The sequence below is a fragment of the Uloborus diversus genome, chromosome 9 (assembly GCF_026930045.1).
Source record: "Uloborus diversus isolate 005 chromosome 9, Udiv.v.3.1, whole genome shotgun sequence".
In the NCBI taxonomy this organism is placed as follows: Eukaryota; Metazoa; Arthropoda; class Arachnida; order Araneae; family Uloboridae; genus Uloborus; species Uloborus diversus.
The window spans coordinates 133,024,484-133,049,253 of NC_072739.1; the positions used below are offsets into that span (position 1 = coordinate 133,024,484).

General features: G+C 33.9%; 1 protein-coding gene across 1 annotated transcript in view; it reads left to right on the top strand.

Annotated features, from left to right (window-relative positions):
• The first annotated feature begins 370 nt into the window (after positions 1 to 370).
• The window catches only part of LOC129230505 (vacuolar protein sorting-associated protein VTA1 homolog), a 46,088-nt gene continuing 21,688 nt past the window's right edge, over positions 371 to 24,770 (top strand). Inside the window, exons 1-4 of the mRNA XM_054864906.1 lie at positions 371 to 635; positions 4,613 to 4,707; positions 14,616 to 14,743; positions 16,672 to 16,747. Of these exons, the coding sequence (XP_054720881.1) occupies positions 533 to 635; positions 4,613 to 4,707; positions 14,616 to 14,743; positions 16,672 to 16,747 (402 nt within the window). The 5' untranslated portion in view covers positions 371 to 532. The remainder of the gene's footprint in view (positions 636 to 4,612; positions 4,708 to 14,615; positions 14,744 to 16,671; positions 16,748 to 24,770) is intronic.

Here is a 24,770-nt window from a genome sequence, read left to right on the forward strand (position 1 = left end):
AAATTTCGTGGATTGCGAACCGGTACCGCTCACAGAACCAGTGACTCCATAAATCTCACTGCACAGAATGCTGCGGTTAGTCACCGGTTCAGGTCAGCGAACGCAACCTAATAAGTTTACATCGATGCATATCACAATCGCTAAATAGCTCAACATAACTTATTGGTTGCGTTCGACAAACCTAACCAGTCTACCGGTAAGTAACCGGTTACAAACCGCAGGATTCTATCATCAACCGGTTTCCACACCGGTTACTGTTTTAAATTGTTGATTGGTTGATTGAAGCACGTGATCATTAGCATTCATGTGATCGGTTAACCAGTAGCTACCGGTTGAGCTCGTCGAACGCAAGCATTCATATTTTTGACAGCGAGTTTTTGTTTTCGGTCGACTAGAGATCTGTAAATACTGTATGATTATTATGAATATACTGTGTTATCGTATGAAGTACTGTTTTTCTTACTTAGTACAATAATAGTACGTTGTTGGAAAAGTAGCAAAAGTTTGAGAAACCTTTTGTTTGTTCACCTTTATGGCTGATTTGAAGACTGCTCCAGCAGCGTTGAAAGCTATACAACCGTATTTAAAAATTGCAAAAGAGCACGATGCACGAGATCCTGCTATAGCTTATTGGAGTATGAAATTACATGCTGTTTTACGATTAATTTTTTGTTTCAAGTGTTACATTTTGATGCCCTTGATTATCTGTTACATTTATTGTAATATTACATTCTTTGCTAATATTTTGTGAACTTTTACTTTCAAGTGTCCTTTTGGTTTTCACCAACTTTACTCATTCCATTTTACTTTCTTCTATGTCTGATATATAGAAGAAAGTATTGGTTTCGTACGAATTTCGAATTTTGACGTATTTGCACATTTTGAGGTGTGCTGAATCCATTTCGACCATTTTTGGATTGTCTGTATGTGTGTAACTGATATTTCGTGGCCGCTTCACAACAAAATCTACCGTGTGAAATCGAACAATATTTGGTACTTATGTGAACTTAAGCTCATTACTTTTTTTGTGTGAATTCCACCACAAGAGGGGATGGAGCAATGGAACGTTTCTTGAGTTTACAGATTTAATTCTATTGATTTCAAAACTAGCTAAAAACAGTTACAGAACCAATTCTCTGTTCATAAGACAGCAAAATGAGAAAGCGCAGATCTACCGTCTGATTTAAGAGGTAGTCCTTACTAGAATATGAGCACACAAATGAGGAGACTTGTATTGTCTATGTGGAATCTGGAATTAGTCTAGAATTATGCTTATGTGTTGCATGCATATTACTAATCTTTGTATGTGAAAAAAATAAATTGATAGAAAGGAGTAGTTTAAATTTTGAGATCTTGAAATCAGCTATGTTCTTCGCAATCACGAATTGCTATAGGACCCTACTCGTTGGGTTTCTTGTTTCTACTAATGGCTTTTATCGCAACTATAATTTGAATTCAAGACATTAAAATTTAAATGAATGCCAGGGGCCGGGATGTTGGATGTTATGTGCTGTGTGTTGGATACTGTTTTTGCATAAAAAAGATTGTGTAAAGTCAAGAAGGTCATTTATGAATAATTTGATTTCAAGGCACTGTTTAATTGATGCCAGCATTATAAGCATAGAAAAATAAAGGACGGACCTTGTTCAATGGTCAAGCGAAAACATCAAGCTATTCGTGATAATTTATATATATATATATGTATATACAAGGGGTGATCCAAAATAAAAGGTTACAAGGCGAATGAAAATGTATTTATTAACAATAGAAACAAGAGACAATCTGGCCTTCACTTATCCATATAATCGCCAAACCTGTTTAGGCATTTGTCAGAATGTTCGACCAACTTGTTTATCCCGGCTTGGTAGTAATCTGGGCCCTGCTCCTTGAGCCATTTCTCGGCAGCTGTTTTCACTGCAACGTGGGTGGTGAACCATGTTCTGGATAAGTTTCGCTTCAAGTCCGGAAAAAGGACATAGTCACTGGGAGCCAAGTCGAGGTTGTATGCGGGGGGGGGGGGGGGGGGGATTCCAGAGCTCCCACTTGAACCTTCCATATTGCAGTTTTCCACTTGCTCCCTGCCCGCTTGATAAGAACGACACCAGTACGCTACCTGTTGTCTACTCATTGCTTTGTCCCTGTACCTCAACAATTTGTCTGTGAATTTCGGATGCAGCCACATTCTTGGCCCATAAGAATCGAATTACGGCTTGCACCTGTTTGCGAGACCATTTTTCTAGACGTCTTGCCATTACTGTCGCTCTTGCATCTCTGCGTAGTGATGCTACTTACTCATCGAATCGCTGTGGAACAAATAGCGCCTTCTGTCAACCACCTTGGTTGGAAATGTTCGCTCCACAATGTTTACGTTTCAAATGCTTCTGCTTGTAAACTTTTTTTTGGATCAATCTATGTATATACCGTATTTTCCTGCGTATTATGCGCAGGTTCTAAAATCAGCTTGAAGAAAAAAAAGCTTTGTATAATTCGTGGATAATACGATGCAAAAAAAAAAAAGTTTAGTTTTAATTTAACATACCATTTGAGCAACTTAATTAAAAATGTGAAAAGGTAATTACTTTGAAGGCATAATCAAAATTAATCTAAAATACAAAATTCAAAACACAAAATGCAAAAGTATACAACCAGCAACAGGCTCTCGGCTCACCTAGGCTGGTCCTAGTTAATTTACAATCCCCAGTGAAGATCAATGGCCCTCTTAAAACTATCTACTCCCTTGTTCATTACCACCTCTTCCGGTAAGCTGTTCCAAGGTTCCACTACCCTGCTAAAATAATAATTTTTCCTAATATCCATGAGAGCCTGTGATTTAAATAGCTTAAAACAATGACCCCTTGTCCTGTTTTCAGTTCTAAACTTTAGCCCCGTAACATTTCATTTTAATAAATTTAAACAACTGAATCATGTCCCCTCAGTCTCTTCTTTGCTCAAGACTGTTCATTTTTAGCATTCTAAGCCTGGAATCTTAATCTAAATGAGAAAATCCATTTATTAGCCTTGTAGCCCACCTTTGAACCCTTTCCAATACATTAATATCTTTCTTAAGATAAGGAGACCAAAACTGAACAGCATACTCCAAATGAGGTCTTACTAAAAATATAATTTCTTCTTGAAATCATGATTATAGTACGCTAGTTACATGAAAAAGAGTAAAGACAAAGGAGCAAATGATCTAATCTTGCCCAAATTCCTCTGGGGGGGGGGGTTTCACAGCCAAACCCTCTTCCCCTTTCGCTGCACCACTGACGTGACGGAATCAAACAAAATTATGTCCATATGTTGCCCCTAACATTTACGGTTGCTGATTCAATTTTGGCACTAATAGCTTGAAGGAGGGCTGAGCAATTGAATATTTTTTCTCAATTCTTGTGACTGCTACATCTCAAGAAATAAGGAACTGAATTCAACAAAAATTATCAACAGGTAGACCTTAGAAGATGTATGACCTGATTCTATTTTGACGCCAATAGTTTAAAAGACAATGGTGCAATTGAACGTTCTTGTTTAGGGACGGATACAGAAATAATTTTTGGAGTGGGCCCAAGAAATTAAATAGCTCACTCCCCCCCTCCCTTTCAAGAGAGACTTCAGAGATTCTCTCACAGAAATTCTTAGAAGCTGAAGTCTTAAAAGAAACATTTTGGGCTGTCATTGGTGATGTGATGGTAAAAGGGTGTCTTCCTGCAAAAAAATCCTGAAACTTGTGTCTTAAAATAAGCAAATTTGGACCATCTCTAGCCGACATAGCTAGCGCTTCTGTGGGTTTCTCCCAAAAATGTTGGAAAGTTTAAGCTTTAAAATGCTATTTCAGGCTATCATTGGGTGACTTAAGGAGAAAGGAAAGGGTTTGAAGGTTATTCATGTTAAATTTTTTGAACTCCTTTTGCTTATGTTCTAGAAAATGAATTTTCAATTTTTTTTTTTTGGGGGGGGGGGGGTAGAGGAATGAACTTTTTTAAGGGACTATCTCCATATTTTTTTTCTAAATTGGAGTCTTAAAAACTCAATTTTACATATCTTTGTTGTTTTAACGGGAAGGAGAATTTTCTTCATAGAAAACATTTCAACACTAAAGTTTTATTAAGGCAAATTTATGCCATCTTTGAAGTTAGGGGAAGAAGGGAATGTGCTCAAGACTCTTTTAGTTGCCTTTGGTTTGCTATTTCTTTAAGCTATATTTGATGATGTTAGGATTTTGAAGATCTCCTTGGTTATTTTTTTCTGAAATTAAAATCTTAAACATAGTTTGGGTGATCTTTGATGATGAGAAAAGAGGGAGAAGCTGTCTCCCCCCCCCCCCCCCAGTTGCTGCCACTACATACCAATGTAAATATTGAACCTTTTACCAAGAAAACTTTAAGGGGCCAGATTGGTCCCTAAGGTATTTTAAAGCATGTAAAAGTCATTAACATAATCAATTCAATCAGTCATTAATGTAATCATCAACTTAGTAACAGTCCTTATTTCTGTTATATACTTTAAAATATGAAACATCATTCTCTTTTGTTACCTTTAGTTTCGCTGATAAGGTTTTGCTAACGAACTAAATATATTGTATCCTTCTTCTTAAAAAGTTTGTTCATTTTCACAGGTCGATATTATGCTGTCCAGTATGGATTAAAGATTAATGACAAAACACCAGAGAGCACAGGTTTCTTGATATCTATCATGGATTGGTTGGAAAATGTAAATATTTATTTTTTTAATTGCTATTGATGATGACATTGAAATTTAAATGTGTAAATGCTGGCTATATTTTGGTATTGTTTTACAATGTATAATGCTTTCATTTTTAATGTTTAAAACAAAATATTAGAATATTCACTGCAATTTTAAGATATAAGTACAATATTTTCCATTGTATATAAGCAGTTAATGCAGAAAAAAAGCATGATTAAAACCAAATTGCAAAATTATTACATGCAATTGTTTCAGTGTTGCCAAGAACCTTTTTACCCAGAGCCGACAAGAAACCATGTCAGCCTGTTTGGAAAATAGGGATACTGCCCAAATGCTGACAGACTGAGAGTTGGAGTAGTAGAAAATTTATTTGAGAGAAGGTGGTCAAACTAAATTTACGAGAAGCCCACCTTGGCTCTCATCCTATCTATATCAATTTGTTAAGTAGGTTGCGCAATGCATGCCTTCAGCTCAGCAAAGTTTGCAATCGGAGCACTGAATACAACAGCTTTCAGATAGCCCCATATCCAGAAGTCACACGGGTTAAGATCAGGTGATCGGGACGGCCAGGTCTTTCATTGAGACAGTCATAGTGAACTTCTCAGATGCGAAATGAGGAAAAAAACGTGTATTTGGAGTTTTTATGACAACTTCAATAAGTCAGGCGCATGACAGGTGTTTTGATTTACATATTCTGACACTTACAACGCCATCTATTGCTAAAAATTCCAACTATTTATTTTTCTTTTGTCATACGTTTTCCCCCTTCTTCGATAATATTCCGTTGAAATTTGAGGTCATTCTGACCAGTGGTTTTATTTTTACAGCGTTTTGAAAGTGGAACTTTAATTATAATCACCCTGTATATATACAGGGGTCTGTCCAGGATTTTTCACAAAGTCCGTTTTTTGTGAAAAATCAAATAATTTTGTGAAAAATGAATTAATTTTGTGAAAAATCAAAAAATTTTGCAAAAAAAAAATTTTTTTTTCTTGTCAAAACAAAATTTTAGAATTTAGAGATGGCACAAACGGCATCAATTAAATTTAAAGTTGAGTGTTTTCCTCTTCTATGTCGAGAAAATCATTCTGGATTTTTTTTTTTGGTATTTGGCGGGGGGGGGGGGGGGGCATCGCTGTTTCAAGTATCAATATTTATCTACCATTCTACATTATGTTAAATTGTACTAGATATATTTCTGTACAGTACTTAAAATAATTGTAACAAAAATATGAATAAATAAAATAAAATTCAGAATAGGGTTCAGCATTCAACTTTTTGACCCAAGACACTCTTAAAAAGCTCAGAATTTCGTTTAAAACTTATAAATTCCGTGATTTTAACAAAAATAAAAAAGATATTTCAATTGTTTACCTCTTAACAAAGCGTAATAATCATCAAAATTTCGTAAAATCGGATTCCCATAGCAGATGCAAAGAGATCACAATTCTCAAAGTGAAGGCATCAAAAGTATAAAAACGGCTTGTAAAAGAAATGTTTTTGATAAAATTATTTTAAAATTGCATTTTAGAGTCCTATGATAAACATATCATTAATATCTGTGGACACAGTTGACTCAAAAAATAAAATAAAATAAACCATCTATTCAGCATTTTAATTTTTGACTCATAACAGAAAATGGAATTTTGCTTTAAAAACTTGAAATGAGAGTTCTAACAGAAATAAAGAGACTTTTCATTTATTTGAATCCTAATAAAGCAAAGTTAGCTTGAAAAAAGAACAAAATATGATTCTTATATCGGATGTTAAAAGATTGCATTTTTCAAAATGTAGACATCTAAAGAAAAAAAAACGGTAATTAAAACAGTTTATTTAAAGTTAATCACTCTTGTTAGCATCGAAAAATCAAAACCCATATAATTTTCTCCCAAAATAACAATTAAACATCGCACCGCACCGTAAAAACGCAAATATTGACAAGCTGGCAAAATGATGAGAATATTTTCTAATCAAGTCATTATTAAAGGTTCAACGCCAGACGCTAAGTGGTGATAATTTTGAAGTTGGTAACCCTATCTGAAGCGATCATATTTTTTCCTCATCCTTACTATTCCTTTGCAGTTCCAAGTTCATTTCGCATATATATATTATTATTGTTTATTAAATCATGAGCGGAGAAAAGTGCTTACCAATGCCTTTTCAGAAAAGTTTACAACACCGCCGCTAATTAGCTAACAACCATTATATTTATTTGGCAGTAGCAATTATTTATCGCTTGCAGGAGCATCGCAAGAGTGCCGTTTTTTTTTTTTTTTTTTTCAAAATTAGCCGACTTTGTATAAGCTGATTCCTCTAATTTGACTTTAAAAAAAGCTTCCAAAAATTATCTGTTTATACGCAGAAATATGCATTATTTTGCTTTCAGATTTGCTCTTTCAATAAAAAATTTGTGACAGATCCGATCTTGTTTATCAGAATTTTGTGAAGGGTCCGTTTTGTTTGATCGGGATTTTGTGAAAGGTCCGTTTTGTTTGATCGGGATTTTGTGAAAGGTCCGTTTTGTTTGATCGGGATTTTGTGAAAGGTCCGTTTTAGTTGATCGGATTTTTGTGAAGGGTCCGTTAACGGAACCAAATATCCTTTGGCCAGACCCCTGATATATATATAAAAACCTCAAGACCCAAGATGGATTCTTGCAGAAAGTCTTAGCAAATAGAGAAATCTATGAAATCTCCAATGAAGTACAGCCTCTCATGAAACCCAGAAATCCCATAGACCTGATTGGGATTGAAACAAACCTAAACTTGACGCAATTAATTTGAAAAAAAGACACCCAGTGGATATTTTCAAGGGTGTTGCATTGGAAATGATCAAGACTGCATATCCTGAGAATGAGTGGCTGCATGTTTATACAGACAAGTCACAATTTTCAAAACATCTTAATGTTGAATGTTTTCTCTAAATTGTTTGCACCTTTTGGACGACATGGTGTGGCATTCGACGACAAGGTGGAAGCATTGAGCTTAAGGGGGTATTCTAGTATAGAGGCTTGATTTTAAGGTGATTTTACGAGCGTAATAGAAAAAAAAAAGCAGTAGCTCTTTTCATTATCCATTTTTATCAGTTTTTTATTGATACTTTAGAATTTTAAAAATGCATAATAGTTGAAAAAAAAAATCAAAATTGAAGTTGGTGGAAGCTGGCAAAGTGGGGACTCTAAAAATAGGGCAGTGTGGCGATAGATCAGGGAGATCAGGGAAAAGTCAGGAAACTTTATCATTCAGGGGAAAATCAGGGAAAAGTCAGGAAACTTTATCATTCAGGGGAAAATCAGGGAAAAGTCAGGGAACTTTATCATTCAGGGGAAAATCAGGGAATATTGAAAAAGCAACAAAAATTCAGGGAAAATTGATGAAATGAAGAAAAAAAATTATTCTTTGCAAAATGAAGTATTTTTATTCCCTACTAGTTTTTCACCAATTATTTGTTTTAAAAAAGTAAAATTAATGCGGAATGATTATACACTGCCCCATATTTGTGCATCTTTTTTAATCAAAGTCAAAGTATTCAATCTTAGGATGAGCTTCCTAAGATTGCTTCTGTGTCTGTAAAGTTGTTCATTTTAGCTAGCTTAAATTTTCCTTCTAAGCATTCCATGCTACGTAAAATAAAGAACCCTACAGGCAAAGAGGAAACCATCATTATTGACTTTGCTGCCTTGCCTTTGCTCATTGTCTTGAAGTATTTAGCATACTGTTATTACAATTTCAAAATAAAATCTTTATTTTTTTAATAAGCTGATAAAATCTTAAAAGTTATCACTTGGGATTTTTAATTTAATAGCTAAAATTAAATTTTGACTGAAAATGATTTTATTTTGCTATGGTATTATTTGCTGTCACTTCAGATTATACCAAGGTTTTTTTTTTCATACTTTAAAACTCTTTTATTTTAAAGCCATATATATATATATATATATATATATATATATATATATATTTCTGAAATTAATTATTGTTTTTGCATTTCAATGCTGTTCGTTACTAAAGTAATGTAAAAAAAATTTTTTTCGACAACTAATGAAATCATTTGAAATTGAGTTGTGTACATTAAATAAATATTTTAATTTTTTTAACAGATAAAATGCACTATTCATTCATTAAATCCTAAGTTTTTAATTAGAGAATAGCTCAATATGACTGGTTGTTTAAAGATTTCAATTTGTTTTACATAAATATGTCTATTAATGATTTACGTAAGTAAAACTACATTGCTTCTATACTTTAACTATCACTTATCATTCTTGCAGCAGCAATTATACTGCTTGAAAATTCAGTTCAAGATTATTTCCATTTAAATTTTTTAGTTACATCATGATTAGATATGTCTTTAAGAGTGGTTTTGATAATTACTTAAAATTCTTATGTTAACTGGTTCCTGGAAATAAAGTATTTGTTTTAGATTTCCTATAAGATTTCTCTGCTGAAAATTTAATGTACTGTTTTTACCAAAAAAAAAGAGCATCTTTTCAATATTTATTTTTAATTTACAGCTTAAACCGTTTTAAACACTGCATTTATTTAATATGCAATGCTTTTCAGGTAGGGCAGAGAAAGAAAATCATTATCATTGGTAACATTAATCAGGGAAATTTGGTGAACTTAATCAGGGAAAAGTCAGGGAACTTTTTTTTCCAGTTCCTGTCGCCACCCTATAGGGGGTCTCCTGGTTGTCATGATTCCAATCCTCCAGTCGATCTGAAACATATAGTTAAGATTACTTCTTATTAAACCAGGATGCAGAATTGTGTGGACACAGCCGATTTGAAAATAATTTTTTTTTTCAAAAAATGGCGTTTTGAAAATTTTTTTCAATTTTTGGCTCTTTTTTTGAACTTTGATATTTTTTAAAAATTAATAAAAATCAAAAAATACAAAAACCCCTACGTTGAGACAATTTTAATCGTACTAAGAACGTCTGTACCGAAATTCAAGTAAATCGGTGCATTACAACTTGAGATATCTTGTCAACCGTATCGAAAAAACTAGTTTGGAGAAAATGCTTTTAAAGTTTGGAGTCTCATTTCAGCAAAAGAGTTTATTTTAACAAAATTGACTGTAACTCCAAAAATAATTTGAGTTTCCATAAATCCTCTTATAAACCTGTTCTTAAAGCTCTAAACTTTGGGAATATGAAAGAAAAAAAAAATTTTTTTTTTTGAATTTCTAGACTATAATACCCCCTTAAGTAACTGACTTGCCTACTTTGGAAATTTGAAAAAGTTGTACTTCTTTCCGACTCACAGGCTGCCATTATATCTATTAGTTCGTTCCATTCTCCTTTGTCAGAGGAGATTTTTCAATGGTAGGAAATCTTGAAATGTTTGAAACGCCCTGTCAAAGGATGCAATGAATTCCTGGGCATTGTGACCTGTATGCAGGGCTTGACTAACTCAAAGGAAAGCATTAGGCCAACAATAATTTGGAGGCTCCCTGAAGACTCTATAGCGGAATACAGTGGTTGATTTACAGGTTTATGGCTGGTCAGAATGCATTTTTGGGGTCATTTATGTCTATTGCAGAACTATATAAATCATTTATCATGTGCATCATGAACCCCCTTTGAGGCCCTTCATAATTGTGACATGGTTAATTTGCCACTGGGAAAATAAATAAAAATTATCCTTTGAGGAAGCTTATTTCCAATTGACAAGTCATTATTTTATTATTATTTAAAAAATACATGTATTTTTTGCATAGTTGTAATGCTATGTATAATTCTTCAGTTAAATTGGGGCCCCTTTGGAAGATGAAGCCCCAGACCCAGGCCTAGTTGGCCTTTGCTATAATCAGGCCCTGCCTGTATAGCAGTGATCAAGCAGATTTTCTCTCCAAAATGTTGGCTATGCTAATAGCCTGAAATAACCAAAAGACCTCCTACCACACTGCAAAGCAATCTATAAAACTGCTTATGAGATCAACACACCAGCAGGAACTTCTCGGTAAATGGACCACAAAGACGGAATACATTAGCTACGGAATATTCCTGATAAACCTAGATGGCAGGCAGTAGCATTGTTCCATTGATAAACAGGACATGACTGCATGGCTGTTCACCTTAACTCCCTCGGCATTATTAATGTGGCTATGTGTCCATTGTGTAATAGAAAAGAAAATTTGGTGAGAGACCACCTATGTTCCTGTAGTGGCCTCTATGGAGAGACTTAGGCATCTAGATATTGGGAGGCGAGGAGCATTATGGGGCAATAGATTATCATTTGAACTCATTGATGTTTTTACACATCTGTTGTTTTTGTTGTTGTTTCTCTTTTTTATATTGTTTTATTTTGTACTAGTGGTCCCTGCACAGCCTTGACTATAGTAGAAAATTCAAGGGTCATTTGGTTCGCCTGTAAATTTAGAAATAATGGATGATGAATTTCTCGCCAATTTGCTCCGTTAATTTGCTCACCCTTGTTATGGTAATTCGCTTGTCCACGTTATGGTAATTTGCTTATCTACGTTATGATAATTTGCTCATCCATGTTATGGTAATTTGCTCTTCCACTTTATGGTAATTTTTTCGTCCATGTTATGGTAATTTGCTCATCCACTTTATGATAATTTCCTCAGTAAAATATTCTTAAAATTTTAATAGAAAAAGAACAAAATTGAATTTTTGAAAAATTGCTTTGAGGTGCATACCCCTATGCTACGAACTAATTGTATGCCAAATTTCATGAAAATCAGCCAAACGGTCTAGGCGCTATGCACGTAACAGACATCCAGCCAGTGATCCAGAGAGAAGAGATCCAGACTTTCAGCTTTATTATTCAAAGATGATGTTTTGCCCCTGCCATTGGGGAGGGGGGGGGGGGAATTCTTATTGGATCCAAAATTAATTTTTAACTGAGTAATATTAAAGGAGAATTTTAATATCCATCGTATATTTTATAATTTTGTTGATTTACTTCCGTACATTAAAAAGCTGTAATTCTTTTGCTTAAGCACATATGAAGCATATTGAAATTATTTAATGTTATAAAATTTCATCTGTCCATCATTCAATTAATTAGAACGCTCAGGTAACTGGAATTTATTCAGTTCCCCTTTAGTATTTCTCCCCTTCTCAAAAAAAAAGAAAAAAATAGCCGAAAATTTTCTGAAAACATTAAGTACATCTCTAACTATTAGTATCGTTTACATATTTTTCTCCTTTCAAAAAATAAAGACACTGCATAATTAAAAAATATTTCATCAATAATCTAAGCGATCTTACAAGAAATGGGCAAATTGCCGCTCTGGAAAAACATCCTCCATACTTTTTCTTTTATTTAGACGTTTTCTCTACAATGTATGATTCTGGAAAATACGATACAGTACCCGCCACTAATAAAATCACTATATTGTAAAATCAGCCGCTTTTTAAAATCAAATCTGGAAGAACAGAATCACTGCAATATCAAAACATGTTAAAACCATCTTTTAATAATATCACTATTGCCGTTTTATAAAATCAAACTTTTGGACATCATACGTGAAAAATTGTTAAAGGGCCACCAAGAAGTGAAGGAATCGGTTTCAAAAGGTGAGAATATCTCAGAGTCAAATTTGCCTCTTCATTTTCAATAGATGTCAGAAAAGCACTTCATACTGTACGATGCACTTTAGAACAAAGAGGAAAATATAATGTTGAACGTTACAAAACACTGTAAACTCTCAAACAATATTGAATCTTGGCTCTCCCAATTCTGTTTAGGACCTTTAACCTTCAAAATTTTCGATTTTCTGGAAAAAATATATGTTATGCACAATTTAATTCTGAACAATTTGATACCTTATTTATTACCATACGCCGAAAACTTTTCAAGTTATCATAAAAATGCGTAAACTTTCAAAGATTTATGTTAACAGCAGCTGTTTAAGCCTGTTTTTTCTCAGGTGCCGGTTTCTTCGGTTTTCTCGTTTTGTGCGTATGATATCTCAGAAAGTTTGTTATATATTTCCGCAAAACTTTTCATGCATGTTTGTCTGGTATATTTTTATGATCTGAACCTAAATTTAACTAAAAATGAATGTTAATATTTGAAAAAAAAAATATTATTGCACAAAATTTTGGAAATTTTCGATTGTAACTTAAAAAATTAAAAAAAAAAATAAATAATTTAAAAAAAAAAACAAATTTAGGTTCAGGTCATAAATATAAACCAGATAAACATACATTAAAAGTTTTACTGAAATGTATAAGAAACTTTGTAAGGCATCATGCGCGCAAAACGAGAAAACCGAAGAAACCGGCACCTGAGAAAAAGACGCTTAAACAGCTACTGTTAACATAAATCTCTATGGGGAGAGGTTACGCATTTTTACAATAACTTGAAAAGTTTTTTGTGTATGGTAATAAATAAGATACCAAATTGTTCAGAATTAAAATATGCCTAACATATATTTTTTCTGGAAAGTCAAAATTTTTGAAAGTTAAAGGTCCTTAGACCCCTTGCAAACACCAATACAACTACATTTTAAGATCCTTGTACAAACAATTATAAAAAAAATGCATCTCATGTTCAGTTAAAATGATAACTGTATTTTGAAATACTTAAAACAGAAATAAATGAAGTCATTCAATTCTTTTTTAGAGTATTTAAACTTCAAAAACTTTCATTTTTTTTGAATGCCGGTTAATAAAATCAGCCGCTTTATAAAATCAAATGTCCACAGAACGAATGTGATTTTAATAAGCGGCAGACACTGTATTTATTTTTGAATTGCTAGGGATTGTGATTCCTATTCTTATCTAAATAAATACACATTATGTGAAATACACCGCTAGCTCAGTCATTCCCAGCCGAGGACTGCAGTTTCGTGCTTCTGGCTAATGGGCGGTAATTTACTGAATATACCTTGCCTCGCGTTCAATCTTCGAGTTGAACCAAGCCATTGCTTCCGTCACTCGTCTGGTGTGCTAATTCTATATTAGCTACCAGTTTGTTTCGCACTCTTGGCTTCCTTAAGAGGTTTTCCATCTCCAGCTCAGTTACTTTCCTATGCCGGGCTGATGAGTGCTAATAAGCATGAAACTGCAGTCCTCGGCTGGAAATGACTGAGCTGGCGGTGTATTTCACATATTTCTGCTTTTGCCCTCGCTAATGGGCGGTAATTTACTGAAAATACACATTGTTTAATTTCATAGTTCTTTTACTTTCTGTTTGGAAATAAACGTTCGAAAGAAAGCAAATCACAACGAGTAGATAGTTCTGTTTGTGCATAAGGGAAGGGTGTTCTTTTGTTTTAGTTTCTTCTTAACATAATCCTTGATTATTTTAAGTATTACAGTTGAATGCGTAGCTCGTTTAGCCTATAGTATTTTCATTTGTAATGCTTGCCCTAATGCTTTTTTTACTTCAAAATAGTCATTTTAGACTCGCTTTTTGCACCCCAGCGACAGCTTCGCTATTTGCATTTAATGAATCTTGGTTTCTTTTTTTTTTCATCCATCCCTTAATTTTCACTTCTGAATTATTTATAAAAGCAAAAAAGAAAAAAAATCATATTTTGTTTTAAGATTTTGGATGGTATGTTGTTACTATTTTTTAAAGTTTTTCTAAAAGTGAGTGTCCCGCCCCCCCCCCCTCTATAAATAGTATTTCTTCCATGGATTTTTGAATACAAACATGCCTGTCTATTGTTATTGTATTGAATATTATTTTGTGGTAGAAAATTAAATTAAAAACAATTTTAAGGTGCATGAATTTTTTTTTTTTGGACCTCAACAAAAAGTTCTCAAAAATATTTGTAGCCCACATAAAATTACTAGCTGATTGCTGGATTAGAGGTCTTATTCAGGGACTAGTTATTTGATGTCTTCATGGTATTTTTCAACAAGTGCTTTTATCTACAAATTTTCCCACTAATAAATGCACTAATTTATGTTTTGTGTCATGTTACTGTCAGGTGAAGAAAACCAAGTCAGATGATGAAACTATTTCTAATGATGTTGTGGCTCAAGCACATGTGGAAAATTATGCCTTAAAGCTTTTTCTTTGGGCTGATGGAGAAGATAGAGCTGGAAAATTTGGCAAGTATGTATTGAACTTTGACTGAGCTTAAAAATCTTAACAAATTTTGAGAATTAAAAGTAAAGATAGGGCATAACTTGCAAATTGAAATATGTTTTATTTTACAAGTTAATATTCCTATGGAGGGGAGAAAATAACTTTTTTTCTTACAATGGAATGTAATAAAGCCATGAATTTGCTCTTAATATATCTTTGAACAGTGATTACAAATCAGTTAAATTTGTTGGAAATTAGTTTCATAATAACTCTAATTTTACATCAACCATTGAATTTTAATAACACTGTGCAGCAAGAAGCCCAATTCAAAATGCAAACAATCTAATGTTAGGGCATTTTTTTAAAAAAATAATGTTCATCTGAAAAAGGTGCCAAAACAAAGATTTCATAACACAAGTTGTAAGTTGATTTTTTAATAATTTTCATATGTACTTATAATATATACTATTAAATTATTTTGTTTTTTACTTAGCTGTTTTAAAAAATCTTTTACCCATAACATTAATTATTTCCCTTATAACAAATAATCTTTATAATAATATTTAATAATAATAAGTTGACTGTTGATTTATTTTTCTTACATTTTTAGACAAATGTTTTGTCAGTTTAGAAAGTTAAAGAACATTTCTCCGCTTAATCAAATAAAATTTCTTGGAACCAACGATATTCGATTACGTGAAGCCAACAGTATTTCAAAGTTGCTGTGAAAAGAATAAGGCAATGCTGTTAAATTTACGTTTGTCTAAAAGGGAAAAAAAAAAGAGTTTTTATATTAAATTAAAGGTGTTGCACTCAAAAGTTTAGTCATTTGTCTTCCCCTTGATTTAGGGTTGGCCGGATTGGACCCAATTGGGTTAGATCCAATCGGTTTTTTTGAAAAAACAACCCCATTATTTAGCCCACTTTTGGGTTTTTAAAAAATTTCTGGGAAATTTTTTAAAAAATTAATTAATTTAAATACTTTCACAATTTAAACTCCTTTTTTATTTGTTCTTCACCACAGACAATGGACATAAAAAATGAATTTTAACCTTTAATAGTATTTCTTATCTCTTAATGGCATTAAAAAATACTTCCAAGATTTCAAATAAATATATTTAACTTGTTTCTTTAACTGGTCAATAAATAACTCAAACTATCTTGACTATGTCCTGTCACGTCTGATTTTCTCAATATTTGTCGATTGTACAGATTAAACTACTCTAGCTAAAAGTCTTTCATGTGAATTATTTTCTGCAAACCAACACGTCACAAATCTCAAATAAACAAAGTATATTTTTTAGAAACTAACAGGTTTTACAAACGGTCGAACAGAAAGCAGAATAGGATGTACAGTATTTTCATTATCTTACGAAAAAGTTTAATATTTTTTACTCTGTCACAGAAATAGAAAAACATGCAACATAAAATTCATAGAAATGTCTTGATTAAACTGGAATTCAGTAAGAAGACATTTAAACTACTTAAGGTTCTACAGTAGTTTTGCATAACAAAATGAAATACAATAAAGTAAAATGCAAAAAAAAAAAAAGTCTTAATTAAAAACGACCAATAGATTTTATCACTCGAGAAGTAACTTTGCCTCAACTGTTGGTAATCATGGAAACTAAAAAATCTGAAATTTCACCATTCTTGGGTTTCGTCGTCTTTTATACTTTTCTTCAGAAAATGCTGAATTTTCCAGCTTTTTTTTTACCCCAAGGCAATTTTTGTGCTTTGTTCATATACTTATGCTACAATACACTACAAGTACCCTACATTTTCCCTATAAAAAGACAAAAAAACCCACATTTCTTTTTAAAAAACTCAGCTTTAGTTGGGTTTTTTTGGGTTTTATTTTTAAAAACCCAAAAAACCCTGGTCCATGGGCTTTTTGAAAAAAACCTTGGGTTTTTGCCAACCCTGACTTGTTTGCATTATTTTTTTCATTGTAGGAATGTTGTGAAAGCATTTTATACTGCTGGATTTTTGTATGATGTTGTGAATACATTCGGAGAGCCGAGCGAGGAGGTGAGTTTATGTATGTGGTGTTAGTTTTTCTTTTCTGTTTCTTAGTTTTATCTTTGTAGTAATTGAAGATGATCTTTTTTAAGGTTAAATGCTTATTTGAAAATTGCTGAAGATAAAATTTCACAAGAGTATTCAAGTCCTGTGTTAGTGATTTCAAATTGTTAACCCATAAGTTAGCCAAATTTCAAAACTATTTGCGAGAGACTAATTTTAAGAAATCAGAATGATGCTTTTTTTTCTGTTGAAAACTTCAATCAGAAAACAATTTATAATTTTATATGATATAAAATCCATTACATTTACTTACATTTTAAAAATGCAATGCACACTTAATTTGGATGAGACACTTAATAACAATATAAAACAAATTTTTCATCTACAACCAGCATTTCATTTGATGTTCAGGTATTCTCAATTTGATGGAATATGTATTTTTTTTCTCTAGCAAACTTTTTGACTATTTTTTCACATAATGTCAGTATTTTTGCCAGTAGCACAGGCCTTGAATACAATGGTATCACGTTCTTAATCTTATTTCAACAAAAGAAAATTAAATTGATAAAATATTATTTCATTTAATATAACACTCTCTTTTCCAAAAGACCTCAGTTTAAAGACTGAAAAGGGCTGTTAGTGAGACAGGGTAGTGATGGGCATAATCGAGATCTTTTGATAATCGAGATCTCGGGAATCGAGTACTTCTGATAATCGAGTGATTGATAATCGAGATCTTTTTAAGTCGATCACTCGAGTGATTGATAATTGAAACCTTTTGAAATCGAGAACTCGAGCGATTGACTGCTCGAGATCTTCCGAATCGAGTACTCGAGCGATTGACTTCTCGAGATCTTTTGAATCGAGTACTCGAGCGATTGACTTCTCGAGATCTTTTAAATCGAGTACTCGAGCGATTGACTTCTCGAAATCTTTTGAATCGAGATCTCGAGATGTTTTAAATTGAGATCTCGAGACGTTTGAATCGAGTACTCAAGTAGTTCATTTTCTGCGCTTTTCCAAAATTGAGTTGACAGCTACGGGGGTGCCCACTAAAAGGGGGTGGGGCATGGCACAGCCTGTGCAACTAAAATTTTTAGAGCCCGTTTTTTGAGAGGTTTTTTTAATCTCATTTTCGGAAGGGGGGAGGGGGTCCATAGCGCAGCCTGCGAAGCCGAAATTTTTAGAAGTGGTGTTTTTGAGAGTTTTTTTTTTTTTAATCTCATTTCGGGAGGGGGTGGATTGCTCTTTTTAGACGGATGCTCCGTAACATTTGAGAGGGTGCGCCATCACCCTGCGAAAGGGGGGAGGTGAACTCCCTTGACTTCAGTTGAATTCCCGAGTTGTTCTGGCAGGGGTGAACTCGAGATAGGAATGTGACATTTAGCCTACCATTTAGGGGTATAATAAGGGGCGAACCCTCCTGGCTTTTAGAAGTTTTAGGTTAAGTTGGGGGGGGGGGGTATTGACACCCCCCTTTTAGAAGGGGAATCAATACCACTTCCCCCAAAATCCATGGAAAATTCTAGTTTTTACATTTAAGTGGGTCTAGTTTTTTGTTGTTTTCCGATAAAATGAGCAGATACACCTTTTTTTGCCCTTACCCTTACGGTAAAGTTCAAAATGCAAGCTTGTTTTAGGGGGTCTTTTCGATAGATTTTAGTCTTCATTTTTGGGTCGCAGTCCTTGGGGGATGCAGGTTCGACTAGATTCCCTGTTAGCTTGTCAGAAACTAGGAGCTCGGCATTTAGGCGACTGAGTGATTTATTCAAGCGGTTATGCATTTAAACTAATGATTTTCAGTTATCACGTGATTATTTCGAATGGTTTCGGGATCTCAAACACGTAGTTAATAATGTAAACAAGTAGGGAATAGTTGCTCTGAGCAAAAGTACTCATTCTTTCCTAGTTTATAGCTTTGCTTTTTTTCTTTTTTTTTTGATGCTCTTGTTAAGAGTAGTTAAGTATATTTATCTGACTAATACATGAGGAGGAAGGGTAAAATATTTCTGATTGCGTTTTCCAGAGGATTGGGATTCCCGCGCATTGAAAAGAGTACAAGTGTGGCTTGAAGTGCATTGAAGTTCATGATTATTTTTTTTCTTTCTTGATCCGCTCTTTTTTATTTTTCTTTTTTATTCGTCGATTTTAGGAATATGCAATAACAGTAAAAGTGTAGGGAGTGAAGTTGAAATGTTTCTGAGTGAATTAAAAAGAAATATTGAAGTTTGTCGTGTGGGATTAATTTTAGCTTCCACTCTTCGGCCCAATTTTTAAATAAAAATTAAATTTTATACAGATTGTTTTTTTTTTTTTTTTTGAAATTCCATACGCAAGATATTTGTGACTTCTTGTGTGCGTAGCATTTATTTTCGCGTGGGTAGTTAAATTTAAGTATTTTGCTTGTTTTACTCGCTTCTGTTTATGTCATATTCCTTATAGTTTCGTAAATGTTAATTAGTATATTATTTACTCAACTTAAAAAATTTCAGTCAATTAATGTGCTGATTTTATGTTTTTTTTTTTTTTTTTTTTTTGTAAAGTTGAGGCAAAACTGCTGAAAATGCTTAGGCTCGCAACGGTCCATTTCGGAACTTAATGTTCCGTAGCTACGTTTCATTTTCAGTGCGTTGGTCCTCAAAAAGGTTAAAATTGATTATCAAGTTTCTCTGAAAAGCAGATTACGTATTCGGTTTTCAAATTATCCGAGATGCTCGATAACCGAGCATTCCACAACGAACAATATATTATACAAGAGAGAGCGCGGGGAAGGGGGGTAAATGGCGCAGACCGCGCCATTGAAGTTTTGAAGAGGAGAGGGTAACTTAAGGGGTCTTTAATTTATTTTAGGGGGTTCAACGTCGCATTTGAGAGATGAGTGTCATCGCCATGGGGGGGGGGGGGACACTACTGCATTATAAACACCTTGCGTTTAAACATTTCATAAACGTTTTAACATGGCTGCCACAAAGTTAAAAATTGCTTTAAAACATTTACTCAACGAAGTGTGCTCTCTGAGTAACCCCATTCGAGAAAAATCACTCGAGAAGCAATTATTTGATTCTAAAACCTTATGGAATGACAGGGGTGTCCGTTCGTCCCTGTGAGCAATGGCGCGCTTCTTATGACAATTCCTCCTGCCCCAAGAAACGATATTCCGAAAAAGGGCTAAGACTACCTTAAATTTTCAATTACACGTTTTATACCATACCGGTCAAGGGCGCATATATGCAAAATTTTAAGAAGGGGGGGGGGGTCTCAGATATTTTCCACATGGTTTAATAGGGTATTTTCCCCATAGAAACCGATTTCAGTACAGATTAGAGTTATTAAAGTTCGACATTTTTAATAACTTATTGATTAATTGCTGGAGAAGAAATGATTTTACATTTTTCCAAAGAAAAAAAAAGTACTAAAAGCAAGGATGTACTGATTTCAAAGAAGGGAGAGGGGGCTTGAGCCCCCACTTGCCCCCCCCCCCCTATATGGAAGCCCTTGATTCCGGTTTAATATATTTTTAAGTTTAACAACTCTCAAATTTAAACTTGCTAGTGTCGCCCAACGCAGGGGCGGCATTTCAGCATTTCGATTGGAGGGTCGAGTTTCTTAAATATGAATTGCCTCAGTATGGAACAAAACACATATTGGCTAACAGCAAGTAATCATGATATGGGTTTTGAATTAATAAAAAAAATTTGTGACAAAATTTATAATTTGTTTTATAATATGTTATCATACAAAGTATCTTGATACTACAGTTTTCATCTTTTAATAAAGTTTTGATGCTTGATCTTTAAATTACGGAAGAACAGGAAATCAGGTTACTAATCCATCAATGCCCAATGTCATGCTCTTTTTTCAGTAAGTATTTTTTTTTTTCTGTCCCTATTGTACCTTGAAAATAATTCTCTATTTTTCTCAGACACGAAAAGGATTTTTTTTCTACTAGCTGAACTGATTGGAATAGTTGAAAAATAATTGAAGTAACAAAGTTACGTATGAAAACACACGTTTCACATCTTGCTCGTCAAAATCACACTGGTAACTTTAAAAATTGTTATGGTCTTCATTTTTCATCATTGAACAGTCTAGTTTAGTCTCTAAACAATTCTTTTTGCCTCATGCTATAAATTCTACTCATAATTGAAACATTTTATTTTTTGTTTTCAATATCCAATCCAGATAATAGAGAGCTAACAATACAAGAAAATATCATCAAATCTTGTGCTAGTTTTATTAGAAACTGATTCTAATATTTTATACAATATGTTAAATCAATATGCATTTTGGTCACCTCTTCTAAAGTCATTTGAATATTCTTTGCGCTTTTTTAAAATTATCTTGGAGTAAGAATTTTTTTGAAATGATCCACGCTTGGTTGAAATATACATCTGCGAGAAATTTATTAATAGTTTCAATTGTAGCTTGAACTGAAACTTGAACATTCCAAAAATTAAGTTTAGCTGATTGAAGATGTTTTGATAGAGTAAGGCATTGTTCAAAAACTCTCCACAATACAAACAAAGCGAATAAGCATTCAAACGAAGATGTGTTAAAGGACAGTAGCTTTTTCATTATTGAAAGGGTCGTTTTCTAAAATCACTGCTTTGAAATTATCAAGGAGGGTTTTTATGGTATAAAAGACCATCTTGTGTTGTCTCTTGAAGACCCTCTTGTGTCACTTCGAGATTGCATAGTTAAAGAGCCCCCAGGAAAGATATTTGGTGATGTGAGATATTTTTTTCAACAATAGTATGTATTTTTAAGAAGTATAATATGAAATGATACTATGCATTTAGTGACTGAAATGTGTTTCTGGAAAAAGAAAATGGTAGTGAGCACCCATTAAATAGACACACTTAAAATATAAGCGTAACAATGAATGTAAAATTCCAAGGCATTTTCTTGTGAAAATCATGCAGCCACACCACTGCATGGGCCTCTCATAACCATCGTTACACAGAGCACACAAGAATGAAATATTTAGCCTATATGAGGACATTACTTCTTTAGTTAAAACTAGCCATGATTCTTCATCAGTTTTTCTGTTCTGAAAAGTCCGGTAAAGGATTGATGAATTTCTAATAATAAATCATTCAAAAAACAGAAAACACTTGCTCATGTTTGAAAACGGGTCAAGTTTCATCAATAATTACGGAGAACCAGTAAGATTCTATTTTCATGAACATTGTTTTGCGATTTACGTAAACTGAAGTTGCTCATTTTTTATCACTCCTCTCAAAAAATTTGGAGGTGCAACCGCCCCCTCTTGACCCCCCTATTTGCCGCCCCTGGCCCAACGACCTGCCCATATTATCATTATCCCTCACTTTTAAAAAAAAATTGTACATACGTACGTATTTAATCTTAGTCAAGTTCAAAACAGTATGGAAAGCATTTCTCTATCCTTTGTTTCAAGATTTCACCACCGGATCACACCAGGGGCGGATACAGAAAACCATTTGAAGGGGGGTGCGGTCATGCTGAAGAAAGCCCTCCCCCATGAACGAAATTCCCGTTTTAGGTACGCAAAAATTCTGAAACTTTTTTGGGGGTCAATAAAAAGCCCCAAATCGTTCAGGAATAAGGCTCATAATTGGGGATAAACGTTGCAAATTAATATCATACGCAATAAAACAAAGTAGTAATTCAAATATTTTCTTTGAAAAAAAATTGATATATTGAAAAGATAAGATACTGTCATTGTTTACATTTTATGCATAAATTGTTTCAACACAATGTGTACGGATACTATTGTCGAGAGTTTAGGGGGGGGGGGTCATGACCCCCACTACCCTCTATTGTATCCACCACTCACACAACACATGCCCCTCCATATATCCGCTCATATGATAATTAACAATTTTCGTTCTAAAAATATCGTTCGATTATTAAGGAATCTCTCAACTATCGAAAATTTGAAGTCAAACATTCAACTATTACCCCATTCGAATAAAGCAAGAGAAAAGCAATCATTCGATTTTAAAAATCATTCCAAATCTATCCATTCTAAGAGCAAAGGTCACCACTTATGAAGCTCTTCCCCCAAGAGCAATACCCCCAAAAGAGACAAAATCCCCTAAAAATTACAATCCCGCAGTTAACGTCAAAACTCCTCCCCCCTCTTATTTGCACCCATAGGAATGAATTACACGAGAAGTTAACCACTTGCTTTATTAAGAAATAACTAAGTACCTTTGTGCCGAGAAGTAACATGAAATAACAAACATTTTGTATCCCAAATATACAGAGTACTGCAGAAACGTGTTTTGGAGTTTTAAGGTACACTTTTTTGAACAAAATAGTAAGCTTTTACAGATAAGGGGCCATTCCTTAGTTACGTATGGATGAGTTTGGCCATTTTTGACCCCCTCCCCCCATGTAAGGGTACGTAAGGTTTTTCAAACCCCTCCCTTTATTCTTACGTAAGATTCCATTTCGTTTTTCGAAATAATGAAATAACTAATCTAATATCACTGGAATCGAAATTTAATTCACTATTTTTAAATTAAACCTTTTTGTGTGATGAAATATTTACTAAAAAGTTGAAATCTAGACTGAATGTGTTTTCGACATTTTTTTGTATATGATGCGATAGTAGTTAAAAATAAAACATGCTATACAATTGTGCAATTCTTTTATTATGTTTTACATTATTAATTCTTCGTAAAACAAATAAAAAACAGTCATCCTAACACGTTTTTATTTTCCAGACGCAAATGAAACATCGGCTTGGAAAATATTGCGTAAGAATACGTTTGAACCCCCCCCCCCCCTCCCCCCAATGTATGTAGACATTTTTCCAACCTCACCCCCTCGGGACCCTTACGTAATTGATGAATGGTCCGTAAAGACATCCAGTAATGTCCTTACATCCACAATCTCACTATTTTGCGTTGAAAAAAGGGTTCCTTGAAACCCCGAAACACGTGTCTGCAGTGATCTGTATATTTGGGCTCTAAAACATTTGTTATTGCCTATTACACTTGTATCATTACCCAATAGTATAGTCGAAGGTGAACGTAAGGGGGAAGACGTCCCCTCAGGTTTTCAACTTAAGTATTCCCCCTTTTTACCTGAACTATAATTTAATGCCTCTCAAGTTAGAACCTTATTAGCGCCTCCAACCTTTACTTCCACCCCCGGGACACACACCACATGTCTCCCACAGACCCGTCCATGTGTTCATGTTGGGGAGAATTTCTAATCTAATAATATCTCCCCAATGTTTCTTTGATACTAGCAGAGTGAGTTCGGAAATAAGAACTTGACAAACTATTTCTAACTTTCATGAAGTTTATTTAAACGATAATGTAAATAGATAAAAACACGCTGTAAATGATAAAAATAAATACTAACAACATAATCTCTTTACATGCTACTTATGCATGAGATAACTAACAGTGCAACGCAAACTGCATGACTATTGACTAAAAACTTTGATGAAGTAGACCCATTGGGAAATAAGCTAAGTCCAGCTAATTCATTTCTAATAAAGTGCAAACGGCACGAACAAGCAAGTTCGCATACCGATCGAGCGACCGCCTACAACAAGAGATGATCGAAGAGAGAGAGCGAACTAAAGCCGCGAGCAGTTTAAATATCCCCCCGGGTCATTAGCATATCCGAGTCACGTGAACGGACACATCACTGCTATCGTTAAGCACACGTGCCATCAGATTCCTTCTAGAAGCTTTCTATGACGTCATCCACAACGGAGTTCCCGCCAAGGGTGAACGAAAGTGAAACAAACATTCGGTCGATTCGACCAATGTGAATGAGTGCTGATAAGATTCTTTTACCCCAGTCATGCAGAATGATTGGTAATACATTATAAGTAAGGAAAAGCATTCTTTTACTATTGGTGTTGTGAGGTGATGAGATAGGATTATAAACTGTTGTTATTAACAGGCATTTATGCCTAACAAGGCCCCCCCTCTCATCATCTCACAATGAAAACATTCAAAAAAATTCGACTTCATTTAGACATTAACACAATCTCATTTCCACATATTCATAACTATATGAG